At 46.9% G+C, this 19,600-nt stretch overlaps 1 protein-coding gene across 4 annotated transcripts in view; it reads right to left on the bottom strand.

The window, feature by feature from the left end:
* The window catches only part of CAB39L (calcium binding protein 39 like), a 43,614-nt gene extending 29,599 nt beyond the window's left edge, over positions 1-14,015 (bottom strand). The window contains exons 1-2 of one of the 4 annotated variants that reach the window (XM_015414710.1): positions 13,942-14,015; positions 966-1,104 (exon numbers count right to left, since the gene is read on the bottom strand). In XM_015414710.1, the coding sequence (XP_015270196.1) occupies positions 966-1,067 (102 nt within the window). In that variant the 5' untranslated portion in view covers positions 1,068-1,104; positions 13,942-14,015. Of the gene's footprint in view, positions 1-965; positions 1,105-6,470; positions 6,603-13,865; positions 13,916-13,941 lie in introns of those variants that run through there. The other 3 variants (XM_015414712.1, XM_015414711.1, XM_015414713.1) reach the window with 3 other exon arrangements.
* Between the last annotated feature and the right edge of the window lie 5,585 nt (positions 14,016-19,600).

The following is a 19,600-nucleotide window of genomic DNA, read 5'->3' on the forward strand; positions in this document are numbered from 1 at the left end:
GACTGTAATCCTGTGAACTGTCAATGGGCACGCAGATTTCTAGCCGCTGTTCTATCACTTTGGCTTCTAGCACAGCAGTCCAAGGATGAATGAACCCCGCCTGAATAGGAATCAGGGACGGTGACTGATTGCCACATATAGGAACCGGCGAAGACTTGGTTTTTCACTAATTCTTTGTGTCTATGTGTCTGTGCGTGTCTGTGTACATGCTTGTGTGCCTGGAAGTCATAGTGACTTCTGGTGACCCCCTACTGTGGCTAGGACATTTCATAGAGGTGGCTCGATCATCTGCCTCTGCATCTCAGCCCTGGTATTCCTTGGAGGTCTCCCTTCCAAGTACCTGCCAGGGTCGGCTCTGCTTAGCTTCTGAGATCTGACGAGATCAGGCTTGCCTGGGCTATCCAGGTCAGGGCATGGATTTTTTGTTTTGCTAATTCTTGACACATCGCACCGGGCATCATCCCTTGATCAGTAATGACCAAGAAAAGCTCCCTAGACCTTGTGGCAGTCAAGCTTTTGTTGGGATAGGGCGATCAATAAGTCCAATTGATAATAATGTATTGTAAGCGCCTCTCTGTGATTCTCAGTAGGAGTACAAAGCTTATCTAGGTGAGGTACAGAGGTTAGCTTTTCATCGTGATGAAAACCAGCATTACCCCATTTTTATTTACATGCTACAACACTTGTTATAGCTTTAAAAAAAATGACAAGGAGCGTGAAGAGTTTAGGGTTAGGCTTAATGCCAGCAGTAACTAGAAAGTCTGGTTAACTCTGGCTTCTAGATTTTTGGGGTGGCTCGTAAAGGCAAAGAAAATTTATCATGCTCTGCCATAATGTTATACATGCATGTAAGAACCATCACAAATAATTGTTTCACAGCAATTTCCACCCCTTTAAATGACCCCCCTCCCCAACTATGAAACAAATAGATTATCAACATTGCCGTTTGACACATTACGTCATACCTTGTCTGTTTTTTTATCCTGCTTCTCCAATATGGCCATGTTTTCTTTCAGAGATTTCACAATCTCAGCAGGGTTTTTGTATGATTTGCTAAACAAAGGCATTTTTGTTCTTTGTTTCTTCTAAGATCTGAAGTTTGCTCTAAACAAAACAGAGACAAATATTCATTAGCAGCCTGTATTCCCACTTGCAGCTTGGTCGGTCTAAGGATCGATACGGCCAACTGTACGAGAAAGAGACGCGGTGTTCATTTTGAAGGGATGTAAAGTTACACAAAGATACCAAAGTGTTCATTTTGAAGAGTTCAAAACTCAAAGAACGCAAAGGGATCTGCATTTATTATCCATGATTCCACTTGCAGCTTGGTCGGGCTAAGGACCAATACAGCCAACTGTACGAGAAAGAGACCCGGTGTTCATTTTGAAGTGATATAAAGTTACACAAAGATACCAAAGTGTTCATTTTGAAGCGTTCAAAACTCAAAGAAGGGATCTGCATTTATTATCCATGCAAACTAGACACGCCCTGTGAGTTCTATGCTTGGCACTCCCAGCAGACGCTTAAAAACTCAGTTCTCTGTCGTCCCAGCAGGAACTCATTAGCATAACAGACCACACCCAACAGCAGAAACTCATTAGCACATTAGGCCACACCCCTGACAACACAGCTCATTAGCATACTAGGCCGTACCCCCATGTTACCAGAAGTGTGGTCATCCAGCCACACCCACCTTTTGCTTCTTATTCTGTTTACCTTGTTGTCAAAACCCAGGGCTTTTTTTGTAGCAGGAACTCCTTTGCATGTTAGGCCACACACCCCTAAAGTAGCCAATCCTAATGAGTTTCTGCTGTTGGGCGTGGCCTATTATGCTAATGAGTTCCTGCTGGGCGTGGCCAACTCGGGAGCCAGCCGGAACTCCGTTCCTGTGCGTTCCTGCCCAAAAATAGCCCTGCTCCCAAGATTCCAGGTGTTCTGAATGCATTTGACTGCCTTAGGAATCAAAGGAATACTTTGTGTTTTCAATCCTTACTACACCCCTGGAAGACAGTTGGGTGAATCCATCTGTCTCCACGGCCTAATGGGTAGGGTTGCCGGCTAATGGTTGGGGAAATACCAGGACATTTTTGGGTTGTGGTCTGGGGAGGGAAGGGTTTGAGGAGGATAAACTGCCATAGAGCCTACCCTTCAAGCCACCATTTTCTCCAGGGGAACTGATCTTGTTGAGGAGGAGGCAGAGGAGGAGGAGAAGGAGGTTGGATTTATACCCCACCCTTCACTCGGAGTCTTAGAGCGGCTTACAATCTCCTTCCTTTCCCCTCCCCATAACAGACACCCTGTGAGGTAGGTGGGGCTGAGAGAGCTCTGAGAGACCTGCTCTTGAGAGAACAGCTCAGAGAGAACTGTGGCTTGCCCAAGGTCACCCAGCAGCTGCATGCGGAGGAGTGGGTTATCAAACCCGGTTCTCCTAGGTTAGAGTCTGTGCTCCTAACCTCTACAAACTAGCAGGAGAATTCCAGGTACCACTTGGAGGTTGGGGCCTTCTTCCAACTTAAACAGCTCTTCCTCCAACAAAAGAACGACTTGTTGGAGGAAGGCTTCGAAACTGGGCCAGAATGGAGGGTGTAATTTAAATATTTTAATAAATATACTAACTTTGGTCTGTGGGGTGGTAGGATGGGGTGGGATCCACCCCAGCGATCATGATCTATCACCATAACGCTAATAAGACAGAAGACTTTGAGAGGACTTGCCTTGTTTATGGCCACCTAATGAATTCATGGCATGTTTTTTATGATTATTATAATTATTATTATGATTATTATAACCAGTCTCTCCAGTTATACATCTGAATGGTCTAATATTATACGACAATTCTATATGACAGTTTTAATATGAAATATCATATTAATTGCTGTTTACTACAAAAAACTGTTGTGTGAAAATTTTATAAAAATCCCTATGTGCTTATTTATGTTATACCATATAACAGATAAGATCGAGAAGATAAAAACGATAATACAGTACGAGAAAACGGTAGAATATATCGAGTTGGTCATTATGCTGATCTTTTAAGTTATTATGTCATATATATTTTAAAACTATATTCTTATGCCGTTACGCTATATATATCATGTTATATATTTGTTAAGCTATTATGCTATATACTCTATATACTATAGAGAGCCAGTTTGGTGTAGTGGTTAAGTGTGCAGACTCTAATCTGGGAGAACCAGGTTTGATTCCCCACTCTTCCACTTGCAGCTGCTGGATGACCTTGAGCAAGCCGTAGTTCTGATAAGAGCTGTTCTTGAAAAAGAGCAGTTTCTGTCAGTGCTCTCTGAGCCCCACCTCTACCTCACAGGGTGTCTGTTGTGGGGAGGGGAAGGGGAAGGAGTTTGTAAGCCACTCTGAGACTCCTTTAGGTAGTGAAGGCTGGGGTATAAATCCATTCTCTTCTTCTTTAATATACACATATAATCTGATCAAGGAATGTCCTCAACATCTGTAAAATTGCCCTTACGTTATGTTTTTGGTGGTTATAGTTCCTGTGGTTTTTCCCTATTCCCTTTTTTCTTTCTGTATCTCCTTAAAAAATGTATATATATTTAAAGAATTCATGGTGGAAGAGAGATATTTGTGACTGGGACCTTCCCAATCAGCCTTTTAGCCATTATGCCACACCTGCTCCAATACGGGACTTCAAGCCTAAACACTGTCCTTGGAGCTCTAAAAAAAGCAACCTTCAACACAGGCAAAGTGGCCAACTGCAAGGTATTAGTCATGGATTCACTCGTGATCTGGCACCTGTGTTACAGGTCACCTTTGTGATCTGTTACCTTTACAGCCACTGCAAAGGTCTTCTTCCCCAGGCACCAACCCATAGGGGGCGCAGGAGGGCTTTCCTCAAAGGTGTAGATAGAAGGTCTTTCCAAACTTTGTCGCTCAGAGGAAGTTCAGTGGTGGGAGAAAATGCAAATATAAATGTAGCCTTAGGATAAACATGCAAGCAAGCTTCGTTTGAATGGAAGTGCATTACCATTAGTGGAACTCACTTCTGAGCAACTGTGTTCCAGACCACGACAAAATTATTCCTTAGTAATTCCAAATATTTATATCTTGCCTTACAGCTACGGCTTTTTTAGCAATGCACTTTAAAATGTAAGGATTTTTTTTAAAAAAAACAACCACTGACAGATGCAACCTGGGTTACCAACTTCCAGGCAAGACCTGGAGTTCTCTCACACTTACAACTGATCTTCTGTCTACAGAGGTCAGATTCCCCTGGAGGAAATGGATGCTGTGGAGGGTGGACTCTATGGCCTTGTAACCCACTGACGTCTGCCCCCCTCGGGGACCACCCCCAAATCTCCAGGAATTTCCCAAGCTGGAGTTGGCAACCCTAAATGCAATAGCAACATTAGTACATTGGAGGCTATTAAAACCCTATGGAAATGAAACATCTTCGCTTGGTGCCTGAAAGTTATCAAAGGAGCTGCCGGTCAAACAGACATGAAGGAGAATTCCACAAAATACTTGCCCTGGAAGGCCCTGCCCCCTGGGGTTCACACCCAAGTTACCTTCCAAGGATGGGGGGACCCGAAGAGAAAAGTGGCCCTTAATTACATTGGGCAGGTTCATACGGAAGGAAGCAGCCAGTTCTTCAGTTACTCTGGCTGCAGACTATTTTGGGCGTTACAGGTTAGAAGGCCTGACCTGAATGACCCGGACTATCCCGATCTCATCTGAAGCTCAGCAGGGTTCGTACTTGGATGGGAAACCACCAAGGAAGCCCAGGGTCACCCGTGAGGGGGGGGGAGTCACTTGCTTGACGCAAGAATTTAGCAAACAACCGGAAAGTCGGTTTCGATCATTCCAAGATTCTGCAGAACAGCGTGTTCTGATCGATGGCTGACAGGGCCTAATGGCCTCAGAAACTACCAAAGGGGAGACAGAAACCTGTTCAGCCTGTCGACATACATCACCAAGGTGATGCATGGAATATTTAATTTGCGACAAGGAACTTGAATGCAAACACAAGCTCAGCCTGGTTTATTTTGATAGCTACACTTCCCAGCTGCCTTCCTGCTCCGATGCTGAAATCTAAACTGCCGAGGCTTGGGATCATTAGAGGGGCAGTAGCAGTGCTATTTCGGCAAAGCTAAGTCACAACACTAGGATCTGGCCCGTCAGCACTTCCACGGCCAATTTTACAGAGACAATGGTCGAATCTGCATTTGTCTTTCCCACCGGTGTCCCAGCCTTCTGAAACCTTTAAAAAATCTGTCTACATTTGGTGTCGTTTTCACACCTCAACAGTGCTGGCATACTTTTGCACGTCAGCATGTTTATTGCCCTTTCGTGGGGGGCTCCACTGTCACTGCACCTCTGCCCAGCTTTAAAAGAATCTTCTCCAAACAACATTCAAACAAGCATAGAGAAAAACGGCGTCACCGCAGCACAAAACTGACTTAAAAAATGCAAATGCAGATTCGACCAATGAAGGCGACGTTTTCCAGAGGTCTGCCTCGGCAACCGAACAAATTACTCTGAATTTCACAGAAGTTCAGGCAATGACATCTCTGCATGGGATTTTCAAAAAGTAAATCAGGAGGGTGAAGAAACAGCTTCAAACTAGGGCAAAATCATCATGGGGGGGGGACTAAGTGTAGCGCATGTATCTGGAGCTTGGCTGCATATACATGGAACTGGATATGTGGTTTCTCACGACTGCAGAGAAATGCAAGACAGGTGGCTTCTTTAAGGTCCAGATGGAGCTTCTCCATTCCCTGTAAGCTCACAACCTGAAGGAAATTATATGGGAGCGCCTATTCCACTTCCTTCAGGTTGGGAACTGAAAGTATTTGCCCATTCCAGCGGCTTGCTGACTGCAGACTCCTTAAATAAGTTGTTATAGAGTTCCCGGCGATACAGACTCCTTATTTATAGCTGCAAGAAACTGTATTATGACTAACATACATTAGAACACACATAGCAGTTTAGCTTGTCCCTGTTTTCATAGATTTCTTTTGGAACGCAAGCAAACATTGCAAGCACATTTTTTTCCCCTTGGGAATGTCCCTATTAAACCATAATCTCAAAAAGATATGCCGTGGACACTAAATGCTTGGCAAAAGAGCCAATGCATTACGTAATACCGGTAGTCCGGCTCAGAGTTGTTCAGAGTTTCTTTTTGGCTAGTGCGTGGTTTTATTGTTTTAAAATCCGCCTGGCAATAAATTAGTTTGCATAGCTCAAAGATAAACTACCATAAAGGGGGGGGGGGGACCTGACTGACCACAAAATGCTTGGAGGCACACGACTTAGCAGCTTCCTGCAGAAAACCACTGATAACCTCCTTGTTTCTTACCCTTATTTTCCTAACTAGCCGAAGCATACTTACTGCACCCGGAGATGCAGGAGAGACCAATTCCCTGGTGAGGCGCTCGCAGAAAGAAGAAGAAAAAGAAAAACTAGCAACCGTTCCAAGGAAGACTCCCTTTATTTACCTTTCATTTAACTTTTCCCCTCGTGAAGACATAGGGCCAAGAAACGAGACTGGAGAACTCGGTGAACTACAACTGCGATGGTCAGAAAAAGTAGCCCCTCGCGCGCGGGCCTGCAAGAAGAGCCTCGGTAAATTTCCACTCTTCCCCTGTGCTCAGGTCCCGAGCTTGGTTTGTCTCAAATCTGCCTGGGGCAGCTGCCTTTCTGGTCTGACCAGCTTTGCGAATGAGCGGCCCGCAAGTCCCTCCCTCCCCTTCAACCCGCACACCACCCAGCTCTCAAGATTCAGTTCTGTCAGGTGGTGAGCACCTCTGAAGACAAGGCATTCTTTATGTAAATATTGTGCTTCATCAGCCATTTCTGATCAGAGATAAAAGTCAGACTCGGAATCCACAAGGACAGAAGATAAAAGGCATGAACCAAATATTATCTGGGATTTTTTCCCCATTTATATTTGCTGGCTTTAAGAAGAAGAAGAAGAAGAGCTTGGATTTATACCCCGCCCTTCACTTGGAGTCTCAGAGCGGCTTACAAACTCCTTTCCCTTCCCCTCCCCACAACAGGCACCCTGTGAGGTGGGTGGGGCTGAGAGAGCTCTGACACAAACTGCTCTTTTTCAAGGACAGCTGTGCCAGAGCTTGTGACTGACCCAAGGTCACATCAGCAGGTGCAAGTGGAGGAGTGGGGGAATCAAACCCGGGTCTCCCAGATTAGAGTCCGCACACTTAACCACTACACCAAACTGGCAAACTGGCTTTAAAGGGTAGCTGCCCACTTCACACCCCAGTCTGTTACACGGATCTTTCCTACACTCTTATTTTCAGCTCTAGCTTCCTTTTGAGAGGATACCACAATTCCTCGCAAAACGATACTAGAAGCTGTTCACAGGCACATGAAAACTTGGGCTGGAATGGATCTTTCGCACTAAAATCCAAGTGATTTTTACTGTCTGCTTGATACACGCTGCATTTTAATACATTCCTCATCATTATTGTAATTAGTAATGAATAGAAGCACACAGCACCCATAATATACTTCACTGACGTGTTTTTTTTAACAGAAATTACAAGAAGGGAGGAATAGTATATTGCCTTCATTAAACAAAAGAGAAATTAAAATATTTCACAAGGAAATAATATGCGATGAACAATCTGATGGTAATGGAAAGGTGTCTCTCTACGTTCCTCGGGAATGTCTAACATACATTGTAGGGCAAGGGGGGGATAAGTTGTTTTACTGTGCAGAAAAGCGAACGGGGGGGGATAAATTGCTTTACTATATTGTTAAGTTCCAACCTAGATTCATAGCAAATCTCTTTGCATTCTCTTTGCATTGTTCACTATGCCAGCATTGTTCACTATGCCAGCCTCACCTGAGCACACAGGTAATCCTTCCTCTTTGCAAAACGACCACAAAAATGGTAAAAAGTATGCTCTGTTTAGCAAAGTCTCAAAAGTTAAACATTCCAGTAGGGTTAATGATGTTAGTCTGTTACAGTCAAAACAAACGCGGACAAAAGAAGAAGAAGAAGAAGAGGTTGGATTTATACCCCGCCCTTCACTACCCAAAGATGTCTCAGAGCGGCTTACAAACTCCTTTCCCTTCTCTCCCCACAAGAGACACCCTGTAAGGTAGGTGGGGCTGAGAGAGCTCTTGACAGCGGCTACAAGCATGGACGGCTTCAAAAGGGAATTAGATAAGCATATGGAGCAGAGGTCCATCAGTGGATATTAGCCACAAGGTATAGATAGGGGCTCTGGGGCAAGTGATGCTCTGTCTTCTTGGTGCTTGGGGGGGTCAACAGTGGGAGGGCTTCAAATGTCCTGGCCCCACTGGTGGACCTCCTGATGGCACTGGTATTTCTGGCCACTGTGTGACACAGAGTGTTGGACTGGATGGGCCTTTGGCCTGATCCAACATTGGCGTCTCTTATGTTCTTATGACAGAAACTGCTCTTTTTCAAGGACAGCTCTTATCAGAACTACGGCTTGCCCAAGGTTATCCAGCCAGGTGCAAGTGGAGGAGTGGGGAATCGAACCTGGTTCTCCCAGATTAGAGTCTGCGACAGACATTTGGTGTGACAGAAGGCAACACCCACCGCTCAGGCTCCACTGGACTGTTTTGGATTGCTAGCTATTGGGGGGGGGGATGTGCAGATCAGGGCGGGCGTTGGTCAGATCTGAAGGATCTGAAGATGTTTTCTTTAAAAGTGTCCATACCACTGTCTCCTTTAAACGTCTACAGCACTGTTTCTGCAGACGAGGTATCTCCATGGAAGGCCATGCAGAGTGAGTGAGAGGACAAAGGGAGGAGGGGTCAGAGGGCACCTCCCAGGTTGAGACAAAGAGAGGCTTCCCATTCAAGGAGGTAACATCTATACAGACTTTGATGTCTGTATAGTGCCCTCCAGTGTCCAGGCATGCTGAGGCGCTCACTTCAACATTTTCAAGGCAAGACGCATTCAGAGGTGGTTTGCTATTGCCTGCCTCTGTGTCACGAACCTGCTACCCTCTGATAGCCTCCCACCCAAATGCTAACTAGGGCTGACCATTGCTAAGCTCCCGAAATTGAGCTAGCCAGGGACATCCAGGCCGGGGCAAAAAGCTTGCTCTTCTCCCCCACACACACCGAGAGCAGGCAGCCATGTAAACGACCACGCTGCGTGCACCATGCTGGGATGAAAGATGCCGGTCTGGAAATCCATTTGAGCACACACACACACACACCAAACACCACGGAATAGATCTCAAGCAGGGACAAAAAGATGGAATTGATATGTTGATTTACCTCCATTTCTCCACCAGGCTGGGGCCAGGACGGAAAAGGCCCTGGCCCTAGTCGAGGACAGCTGGACCTCCCTAGGGCCGGGGGATCACCAGCCTGCCCTCTGTGCTTGTAATATCAATGGCCAAAAAAGTCAAGGGAGGGTTTTAAAATTTGACTGCAGCAGCTTCTAGGAACATATGATGAAGCAACCATCTCCACATGGCCCCAGACTAAGAAGATCTAGAGACCCCTGGCGCCAAGGTGGAAATCTCTGCACAAGGATAAATAGTGCATTCTGCTTTAATCTGTGCTCTTCTTAAACTGTCTTAGTTGGTTTATGTTTATATTAAATATGTATTGAAATTTTTGATATGTTCCAGATATTGTGTTTGTGATCCACCCTGAGCCCGCTTGCGGGGAGGGCGGAATATAAATTTACATAAATAAATTAAAAAGCTGTGGAGTCTTGTGAGCAGAAATCCTACTTTGTGAGCTACTGGTGCTAAAGCTGTGAGCAGACGTTTGGGCTGCCGCATACATTGGTTTGCTCTGGAGCCCTCCTTCCTGAGCGGAGACAAAAACGTGTGAGCCGGAGGCTACAAAACTGGGAGCCAGCTCACACTAACTCGGCTTAGAGGGAACACTGCTGATTAGTATTACTGATTAGTAGGGCACTATTAGTCTGCTTGCAAACATTAGTGGAAGTTCCCCGCGCGTATCTTTTTTGATGCGGCTCTCTTTAGCTGCGCTTTGCCGGGTGTCTTCCCTGCCGTGTGGCAGGGGCCTTAATTGGCTTATATTTGTATTTAATATGTATTGAAGTTTTTGATATGTTCCAGATATTGTGTTTGTGATCCACCCTGATGAGCCCGCTTGCGAGGAGGGCGGAATATAAATCTACATAAATAAATATATGTCATCCTTCGTGTTGGAGAAAGTTTAAGTAAAGCTGTTATAACCTGCTATATGTTGACATAATGCCATTAAAATGCATTGATATGACTGTCGATCTAAAAATTTGGGTGTTTTTTTTGAAGTTTCAATTTCACTTGTTATTTTATTTCTGGAAACTTTTCTGTTTCTATGATCTTAAAACCACCTTGGATATTTTAACAGAAAGGTGGGGCCATAAATGTTTTAAGCTATTAAGACTCTCAGAATGGGATAGTGAGAATAAGTCTAAATCACAGAATACAGTTCAAGAATAATATATGTCAATAATATTATTAGGTCATACATTTTAGTCTCTTCCCATATTTCATAAAAATCCTTGGGGTAAAAATAAGCCTTGGGGGAAAAAAAGAATGAATACGGAGATTTATGTAGGTCTGCCCAATATACACCGACTCAACATATTCAGGTGCCAGGATAGGGGGGTTTGGAGTGCAAACAAGGAATCTGGTTGTTCTGGAGGCCAATTTTAACACACACCGCATCTTTACCTCTAAAAAGGAGTCTGAAGTGTCTTTCATATACATTTACTGAAGAACATAAAGACACATGTATGGTCTCCGAACATTTCAAAGCAACATCTGCTGAACAGGCAGCAAAATAATCATAAAGCATTGAAGTTGCTTTGCCCCCCAATCTTCTATCAGCTTATGGATGTAATGTCAGTAACAAAAAGGCCTCTCACACAAAGCTCCCTTGCAATGTCTTCTAAAAATAAATGCAGAGGGAGGTCTCCCAACTTCCTTCGATAATCCATTCCAGAGCATTAGGAGCAATGCCTGAAAAAGTTCCCCCAACTTCCCCCTAAGGCCCATGCATTGCTTGCAAGACAAGTGAAAACCAATGGACGAGCATCTGCTCAGAATAAAAATTTCTTCCTGCTCCATGTTATATAAAGAAGAAGAGAAGAAGTGGAGGGATTGGACTTATACCCTGCCCTTCACTTGGAGTCTCAGAGCGGCTTACACTCTCCCTTCCCCTGCCCACAACAGACACCCTGTGAGGTGGGTGGGGCTGAGAGAACTCTGACACAAACTGCTCTAGAACAGCTGTGCCAGAGCTCGCAACTGACCCAAGGTCACATCAGCAGGTACAAGTGGAGGAGTGGGGAATCAAACCCGGTTCTCCCAGATTTGAGTCCGCACACCTAACCACTACACTAAACTGGTACCATACATGGAAATCACGTCTCTTGTTCAAGCCAAGGTGTCTTTGTAGTATTCATTAGGAATATGCACACGTTCATTCTGTCCTCTCTACAGACAGCGGTGGCATCCCACCATGGCTACCACCACAGTGAGCAGAATACAGCCCCAATGGATTGGACCTGTGGTCCATCTACTCCAGCATCCTGTCTCACACAGTGGCCAACTAGTAGCTTTGGAGGTCCAACAACAGGGCATAGAATAATCCTTGGGTATCACAGTACAGCAGAGGAACTCCTTTCCTCTCCAAAACACAATTATATTTTGGATTTGTATTATACTTCCATTTCCCATCACACATTTACAGCAACAAAACTCTGTGTGTGTGGCCGGAAAGGCAGAATAGCTTGCACTGCAGAAATTTATGCACTGTTTCACAAGCCTGCTTGTTGTCCAAAGGGTGGCTACGCTGCATCAATATTCCTTAATAAACTAGAGTGTACTGGCACATGAAAGACTAATAAGATTTTATCCCAGCATAAGCATTCATGGACTACAGTCCATCTGTCAGCCTCTGAAAAAAACCTGGCTCTATTTCACAAAAGTTAGTGCTGGGATCAAGCGTTAGTTTTTCAGCTGCTCTAGGCCTCGGTTTATATTAGCCACAACACAGTAATGCAGCTACCTCTCAAGACAGCACACATTACTGAACTGTAAATTGAGACTATCCAAAACTGCATTCCCTGACCTAAAGGCTGAATTAAAGGCTGGCAACTGAGGAAACTGGATAGTTTGATGGTTTCCTAGATCCTGGCCTGACTAGCTTCCCAAAAAGGGACATAAGCAACCCCCCCCCGCCCCCCAACACACACTGGATTAACATTTTATGTCACACAAATGAGGGGAAAAAAGAAGAGAAGAGATTGGATTTATACCCCGCCCTTCACGACCCAAAGGTGTCTCAGAGTGGCTTACAAACTCCTTTCCCTTCCCCTCCCCACAACAGACACCCTGTGAGGTAGGTGGGGCTGAGAAAGCTCTTGACAGAAACTGCTCTTTTTCAAGAACAGCTCTTATCAGAACTACGGCTTGCCCAAGGACATCCAGGTGCAAGTGGAGGAGTGGGGAAACAAACCTGGTTCTCCCACATTACAGTCTGCGCACTTAACCACTACACCTCTCTGAGAACAATGTACACCACTGTGAGCTCCTCGGAGGAAAAGTAAGAAAAAATGTACTAAATAAACACACTTTTATTGATTTAATGGGATTTCTATCCCACCCACCCCTAAAAGTGGGCTCAGAGCTACCCCCCACATAGCCCACAAAACAAAGGTTTCCCTTGCTCGAAAACTAGTCGAATGTGACTCTAGGGAGCAGTGCTCATCTCCGTTTCCAAGCTGAAGAGCCAGCGCTGTCCAAAGACATTTCCATGGCCGTGTGGCCGGCATGACTAAACACCGAGGCGCACGGAATGCTGTTTCTTTCCCACTGAAGTAGTATCTATTTATCTACTTGCAATTTCTTGCTTTCGAACTGCTAGGTTGGCAGGAGCTGGGGCCAGAGATAGGAGCTCACTCCGTCACGCAGCACTAGGGTCTTGAACTGCCGAACTACAGACCTTCCGGTCTGCAGCTCAGCATCTTAACCTCTAAGCCACCGCAGCCACAAAACAAAGCAACTCTCCAAATTACAATACAGGTTGCCCTAAGTCAGGCTCAGCACCAGTTACAGCCTTCAACACCTGAAGAGAAGACAACCTCAGAGAAGTATCATGCTGCCAGCCCCAGGTTGAGAAACTCCTGGAGATTTTTGGAGTGGCAGAGCCTGGGAAAGGGACCGGCTGCAGGGCACAATGCCCCATAGTTTATCCCTCAACACAGCCACTTGCTCCAGGGGAACTGATCTCTGCAGTTTGGAGATCAGCCGTAATTCCAGATCTCCAGGCCCCAACTGCAGGCTGACAATACTAGAGGAATGTCTTCTTCCAGTCTCCCTCGGCTGTGCCTCCTGCACCAACCCCCTAGGCAGCCCTGTAAAGGTAAAGGTTCCCTTGCTCGAAAGCCAGTCGAGTCCGACTCTAGGGTTGCAGTGCTCATCTCCGTTTCAAAGCCGAAGAGCCAGCGCTGTCCGAAGACGTTTCCGTGGTCATGTGGCCGGCATGACTAAACACCGAGGCGCACGGAACGCTGTTACCTTCCCACCAAAGTGGTACCTATTTATCTACTTGCAATTTCTTGCTTTCGAACGGCCAGGTTGGCAGGAGCTGGGACTAGACGGCAGCCACTGCAAATAAATAATGCAAAGTAAATACGAGTAGACTGCACTGCAGGGCTGTTGTAAGCAGCCACCGCCCTGCAACGTGGGGGTAGTGTGTGCCACAGAATCACAGAGCTGGAAGGTACCTCCAGGGTCATCTAGTCCAACCCCCTGCACCATGTCTGAAATTCACAACTACCTCCCCCTCCACACCCACGCAGCGACCCCTGCTCCAGGCCCAGAAGATGGCAAGAAAATGTCACTTCGGACTATCACCAAAAATGTCACTTTTGGACGACATTTAGTGGTGCCCTCCCGTCAATGGACACTTTGCACACGCCGCAAGACCTACGGTTACAGCCCAGACACCATCCTCGACTGCTGTCTTGGAAGACGGAAGTGACGACACAAGCCGTAGCTGAACCGAAAAAAAAAACCGCACACAGTCGCGTTCCAGCCCAGACGTCCTTCTAGGCAGCCGCTGTCAATTTTTTGCCCCGCAACGCTGAGAGCCGCAACCCGACGTCACAGACAACGAGGAAGTCCCATCACCAGACCATGACAGCGTCGGCGCTTTTTAAGCCTATGACGCCTCTCCGGAAGGAAGCTTCCTGCTCCGCCCCTTCCGCTCGGAACGGCTGCGGCGAAGGGAGCCCTCATTGGCTGAGCCGCCCTTACGCCAACAAGAAGGTAGCCTCCCGCTTTGCCATAAAGAAGCCTATAGGGGCTCGGCTCTTTTGAGTGCGCGCTACATTTCCTGCTTCAGGTTGAAGGCTGTGCCGTCTGCTTTCCGAGTGGTAATCCCACCCCCACCCCCGGTCGGGCTAAGGTTCTCAGTGCAGAAAGAAAAGCCAGGATTCTGAGGATTGTGACTCAGCTGGTATGGAATCAAGCCTTTTAAAACCAGAGCATAGAGGTTTCTGCAAATCTTTGCCCCAGAGTGTGACAACAGCAAGTGAGGGAGGGGATAAATTTTCTGGTAGATGGTAGGCATGGCACTGGAAATACTCATCTGGGTTCGGCCAGTAAACCCACTCCGATTTGTATAAAAACACACACAAAACCCTAGCTGGCTAGTGTACTCACTACTTTTCCTATCAGGCGTGCAGCTCTGGCGTCTCAACTGACCCAGTCAGAGTCAAGCTGCAAGAGAACTGCTGGGTGATTATAGCTGATATGCAAGATCAGCATTACGGACACAAACGCTGACATGTAGATGTGCTAATGATGCCTGAATCCAGCGGCGCCTTTTAGACGAACAAAGGTACTCACACATACACTGAGTACACAAGCGAGAACTCCTTAGATCCATTTATTCTAATCTGGGAGTCGCCCAGGCGCCCCTGCAGACTCCAGCGGCTCCTCCCTCTGCAATGATCGCTCATCGAGGCATCCAGCACAGAACGACTGCAAAAATGCGGCCCCTTTCCCGAAGACAGATCCGAACCGGAGCCACGTCCACGCACGGACGCCGCGCTCTGCCACCACTCAGTTTAACAACACGCACTGGAGATCGACATTTACCCGGAAAAATAAGGTGCGTGTGCAGCGCTCTGGTCTCCTTACCTCTACGTCACCCCCTTCACCGCCAGACGATGGACGGCGCTGGAGTTGCCGTAGCGCGTGCGCAGAGCGGAGCGGCACGTCCGCGGAGGATGCTCCCGTAGGTTGTGGCTGCGAGATCGGGAAAGAAAGAGCGAACCATGGCAGGTAGAGCGCGCCTTTTACCCCGGGGTGGCTTGCAGAGGAAAACGCCCGTCCTGCAAGGAGCTCAGGGTGGAGTTCTTCCCCTGCTCTACGTCTTCACAACGACTCCGTGGAGTAGGCTAGGCGGAGAGAGGCAGAAGCGAGCCCGAGAGCTCCCAGCGTCTAGGGTTACAACCCGAGAAAAACAATCGCAAACCAAATGACTCATGCGATCCTTATTTCTATTAAATAGACAGTCATAATCAATCAATCTGATCCTTCTGTGGATCAGATCTGAGCAACATCTGGAACCCAGTTGTGACAGGTTTCATCTGTTTGAGGCTTTGACTGGATACATAGAAATTGCACTGTCTTTTAGCTGGTGTATTTTGGCCCGGGTCACATGGGCCGGAAAATGGGGGGGGGGGGAGAGAAACGTGGCTGTTTGCCCCGGAAAAAAGAAACTCCCGGCAGCGTCCTGTCGAGGTCCCGTGGTTAGGCATTAGGTGCCGATCAGCCGGCTAGTCTGCAGCGCAGCACGGCGCTTTCACACTGGCAATCGCGCCCGCCGCTTCTGTGGCAAATGCGATTTTTTTGTTTGTCTCACCGTTTGCGCATGATCGTTTGTGCGCATCCTGTGGGGACTTTAAAAAAATCCGGTTTGCAAGGGGACATGGGCGGGCCCGGATGCCCTGGGGTTTCCAGGGGGAACACCATCAGACGCCCGTCCGTGCCCCGCGTTTTCCGGGAACTAGTACATCTTATGTGGTGGTTTTTTACTCTGTATCTTCGGCAACAAGCTACGGGTTAGCCACGGGTGCACTACGCTTCCCAGATGTTGCGGTGTGATCGCGCCCGGAAAATCGACCTATAATCCGTGTCTTCAGCGTGGCAACTTCTCCGTGTGAACGGGGCCTAAAACTGTTCTTAATTATTGTATATTATATTTGATGGAACATGCCTCCAGCTCGCTATGCGGGGAGTGCAGGATACAGATCTAATAGAACAAACAAACACAATACAGTTAAAGGTGTAGTCATTGACACAAAGTAAAGTCCCTGGGGGGCTCGTCCAAGGACTTTACTTTGTGTCGATGACTACACCTTTGACTACATTGTATTGATTGATTGTAACTGTCTATTTAACAGAAATAAGGATTGCATGAGTAATCTGGCTGCAATTGTTTTTCTTGGACTGTATAACTTCTTGCAAGTTTCTCTCCTGTTTGCTCACCTCCAGGTGGTGGAAAGCCAAAAACAACATCCCTGACAAAAATAACGAAGAGTCAACAGAATTTTTCTATGGAATTACTACAGTAAATGATTTTGTAACATATCTCTATTGACTCTTGTTATTTTTGTCACGGATGTTGTTTTGGGATTTCCACTTCCTCCCATGATCTCTCATTTTTGGCTTCAACATCCAGGTGATGGCTGGAGATCTCCCGCTTTTACAAACTGCTCTCCAGGTGACAGAAATCAGTTCACTCAGAGAAAATGGCTGCTCTGGAAGGGGGACTCTATGGCATTATACCCTATGGAAGCCCCTCCTTCCCCAAACCCCACCTTCCTCAGGCTCCACCCCTAAAATCTCTAGGTATTTCCCAACCTGGAGCTGCCAACACTACCCAATCTTGCAGGGGGGAGGGAATCAGGCAGTAGGTGATACAAAAAACTTTTGGAGAGCTGCTGCCAGTCAGAGAGCCAAGAGGGACCAAGAGGTATGGCTCCGGAGTGGACAGCTACACTTGTTCGTGTGATTAGAACTCAGGTCTCTGAACTCCTAAGGTGACACTCTTAAGAACTACCGTGTCACACTTCTTGGGGAGTCTAGCCTTATCCCCTCCTTTGCAGCTGCGCTTGTGATGTGCCTAAGATTCAAGGCTGTCTGTAGTCATGTAAGCATAAGCCTTCAGCAGGTGTAATTCAATCCCTAGTCAAAACTTAAGGATATTTGGGGCTGGCTTTGTGAATCTGAAAATCAAAGCGCCATCCCGCCCTGCAAGAATCGGCTTCTCTGTGTATTTGTCTAGAGTGTTTTTATCCTATCCTTCGCCAAGATCAAGGGCCGCGGTGGCTCAGAGCTTAAGACGCTGAGCTGCAGACTGGAAGGTTGGTCGCTCGGTAGTTCGAGACCCGAGCGCTGCATGACGGAGTGAGCTCCCGTCTCTGATCCCAGCTCCTGCCAACCTAGCACTTCAAAAGCAAGAAACTGCAAGTAGATAAATAGGTACTGCTTTGGTGGGAGGGTAACAGCGTTCCGTGCACCTCGGCGTCTAGTCATGCCGGCCACATGACCACAGAGAAGCCTTCGGACAGCGCTAGCTCTTCAGCTTGGAAATGGAGATGAGCACCGCCACCTAGAGTCGGATTTGACTGGCTTTCGAGCAAGGGAAACCTTTACCTTTTACCTTTTCTCCAAGATCATGAAATCCGTTACATACATGAGAGGCTTACTGTACAATCCTAAGCCCCATTGAATACACCTGAGTCAGATTCTGAGTAGACCTGCTCTCAAAATTGCCCCATTTGCTATATTTATGATTTTTTAAAAAATGATAATCTTTATTCAAGTCCAATAAGTTACAAATGGTGCCAGTCTTAGGAACGGAGGGTCAAATTGCTTCTTAAGATGTCTAAGCATGTTTGTTGCAATTGGAAGAAAGGGAGAGAGAGAAAGAGAATTAAAAGTAGCAACTCCCAACACTGAAACAGAGAAAGGAAGTTTTATATTGGTCTGGCCTTAAAAGCAATCTGCTCTCCGCATCCAGGGTTATCCATCAACAACGCAAACATTGTCAGTGGCTGTGCAGTGCAGAGGTTGACTGTGGTGTTAATGTACACATAACAAGAGGCAAGGATACCTCAGAGAGCCAGTTTAGTGTAGTGGCTAAGTGTGAGGACTCTAATCTGGGAGAACCCCACTCCTCCACTTGCAGCTGCTGGATGACCTTGGGCAAGCCATAGTTCTCTCAGAGGTGTTCTTGAAAAAGAGCAGTTTCTGTCAGCGCTCTCTCAGCCCCACCTGCCTCACAGGGTGTCTGTTGTGGGGAGGGGGAGGGAAAGGAGATTGCAAGCTGCTCTGAGACTCCTTTGGGTAGTGAAGGGCAGGGTATAAATCCAATCTCCTCCTCCTCCTCCTCTTCTTTTTTCAAAAGGGATATTTTAAATAAAATAAAACTCCTGAGTTATTACGTAGGAAACATGCCTCAGGGCGTAAAGGACAGCTAGCGTAATATTTTAAAACTTTCCTGAAAAAAGTATTCCACTTATATCATTATAAAAGGGAGACTATTTCACGCTTTCCCCCTGCCCATTTTTTCTTAATTTCCATTTTTCTGCTCCTGCGTTCCTTTCTTCTAGTGTATTTATTTTAAAAAATTAGGCCTCTTGTTTCCCACATATGGAAAGTCAGTTTGGTGTAGTAGTTAGGAGCGTGGACTCTAATCTGGGAGAACCAGGTTTGATTCCCCACTCCTCCACTTGCAGCTGCTGGTGTGACCTTGGGTCAGTCACAAGTTCTCTCAGAGCTGTTCTCTCAGAGCTCTCAGCCTCGCCTACCTCACAGGGTCTCTGTTGTGTGGAAGGGGAAGGAGATTGTAAGCCGCTCTGAGACTCCAAGTGAAGGGTGGGGTATAAAGCCAATCTGTTCTTTCTTCCTCAGCCTTCTGCGGTGGTCATTTTGTGGTTGTGTTTACCACCCTGTGTCAGAGCTCCAAATAGGGTTGCCAGCCTCCAGGTGGGGCCTGGAAATCTTCCGCTTTCACAACCGCTCTCCAGCTGACAGAGATCAGCTCCCCTGGAGAAAATGGCTGCTTTGAACAGTGGACTGTATGGCATTGTACCATGCTGAGGCCCTTCCCCTCCCCAAACCCCGCCTTCTCCTGGATCCACCCAAGTCTCCAGGTATTTTCCAACCCAGACCTGGCAACCCTAGTTCCAAAGGTGCCCACAGGCTCAAAAAGGGCCCCCCTGTTATAGACCCTTTGTAGGAATCACCAGAGTAATGTTTGTGAAACACTATCAACACTCAGAAGAGCACCGTTATCAGTGCTATTCTCAGGGCTATTTTTGGGCAGGAACGCACAGGAACGGAGTTCCGGCTGGCTCCCGAGTTGGCCACGCCAAGCAGGAACTCATTAGCATAATAGGCCACACCCAACAGCAGAAACGCAATAGGATTGGCTACATTCGGGGTGTGTGGCCTAACATGCAAAGGAGTTCCTGCTACAAAAAAGGCCCTGGGTTTTGACAACAAACAAGGTAAACAGAATAAGAAGCAAAAGGTGGGTGTGGCTGGATGACCACACTTTTGGCAACACGGGG

The sequence above is a fragment of the Gekko japonicus genome, unplaced genomic scaffold (genome assembly GCF_001447785.1).
Source record: "Gekko japonicus isolate JY-2015 unplaced genomic scaffold, Gekko_japonicus_V1.1 scaffold1311, whole genome shotgun sequence".
Classification (NCBI taxonomy): domain Eukaryota; kingdom Metazoa; phylum Chordata; class Lepidosauria; order Squamata; family Gekkonidae; genus Gekko; species Gekko japonicus.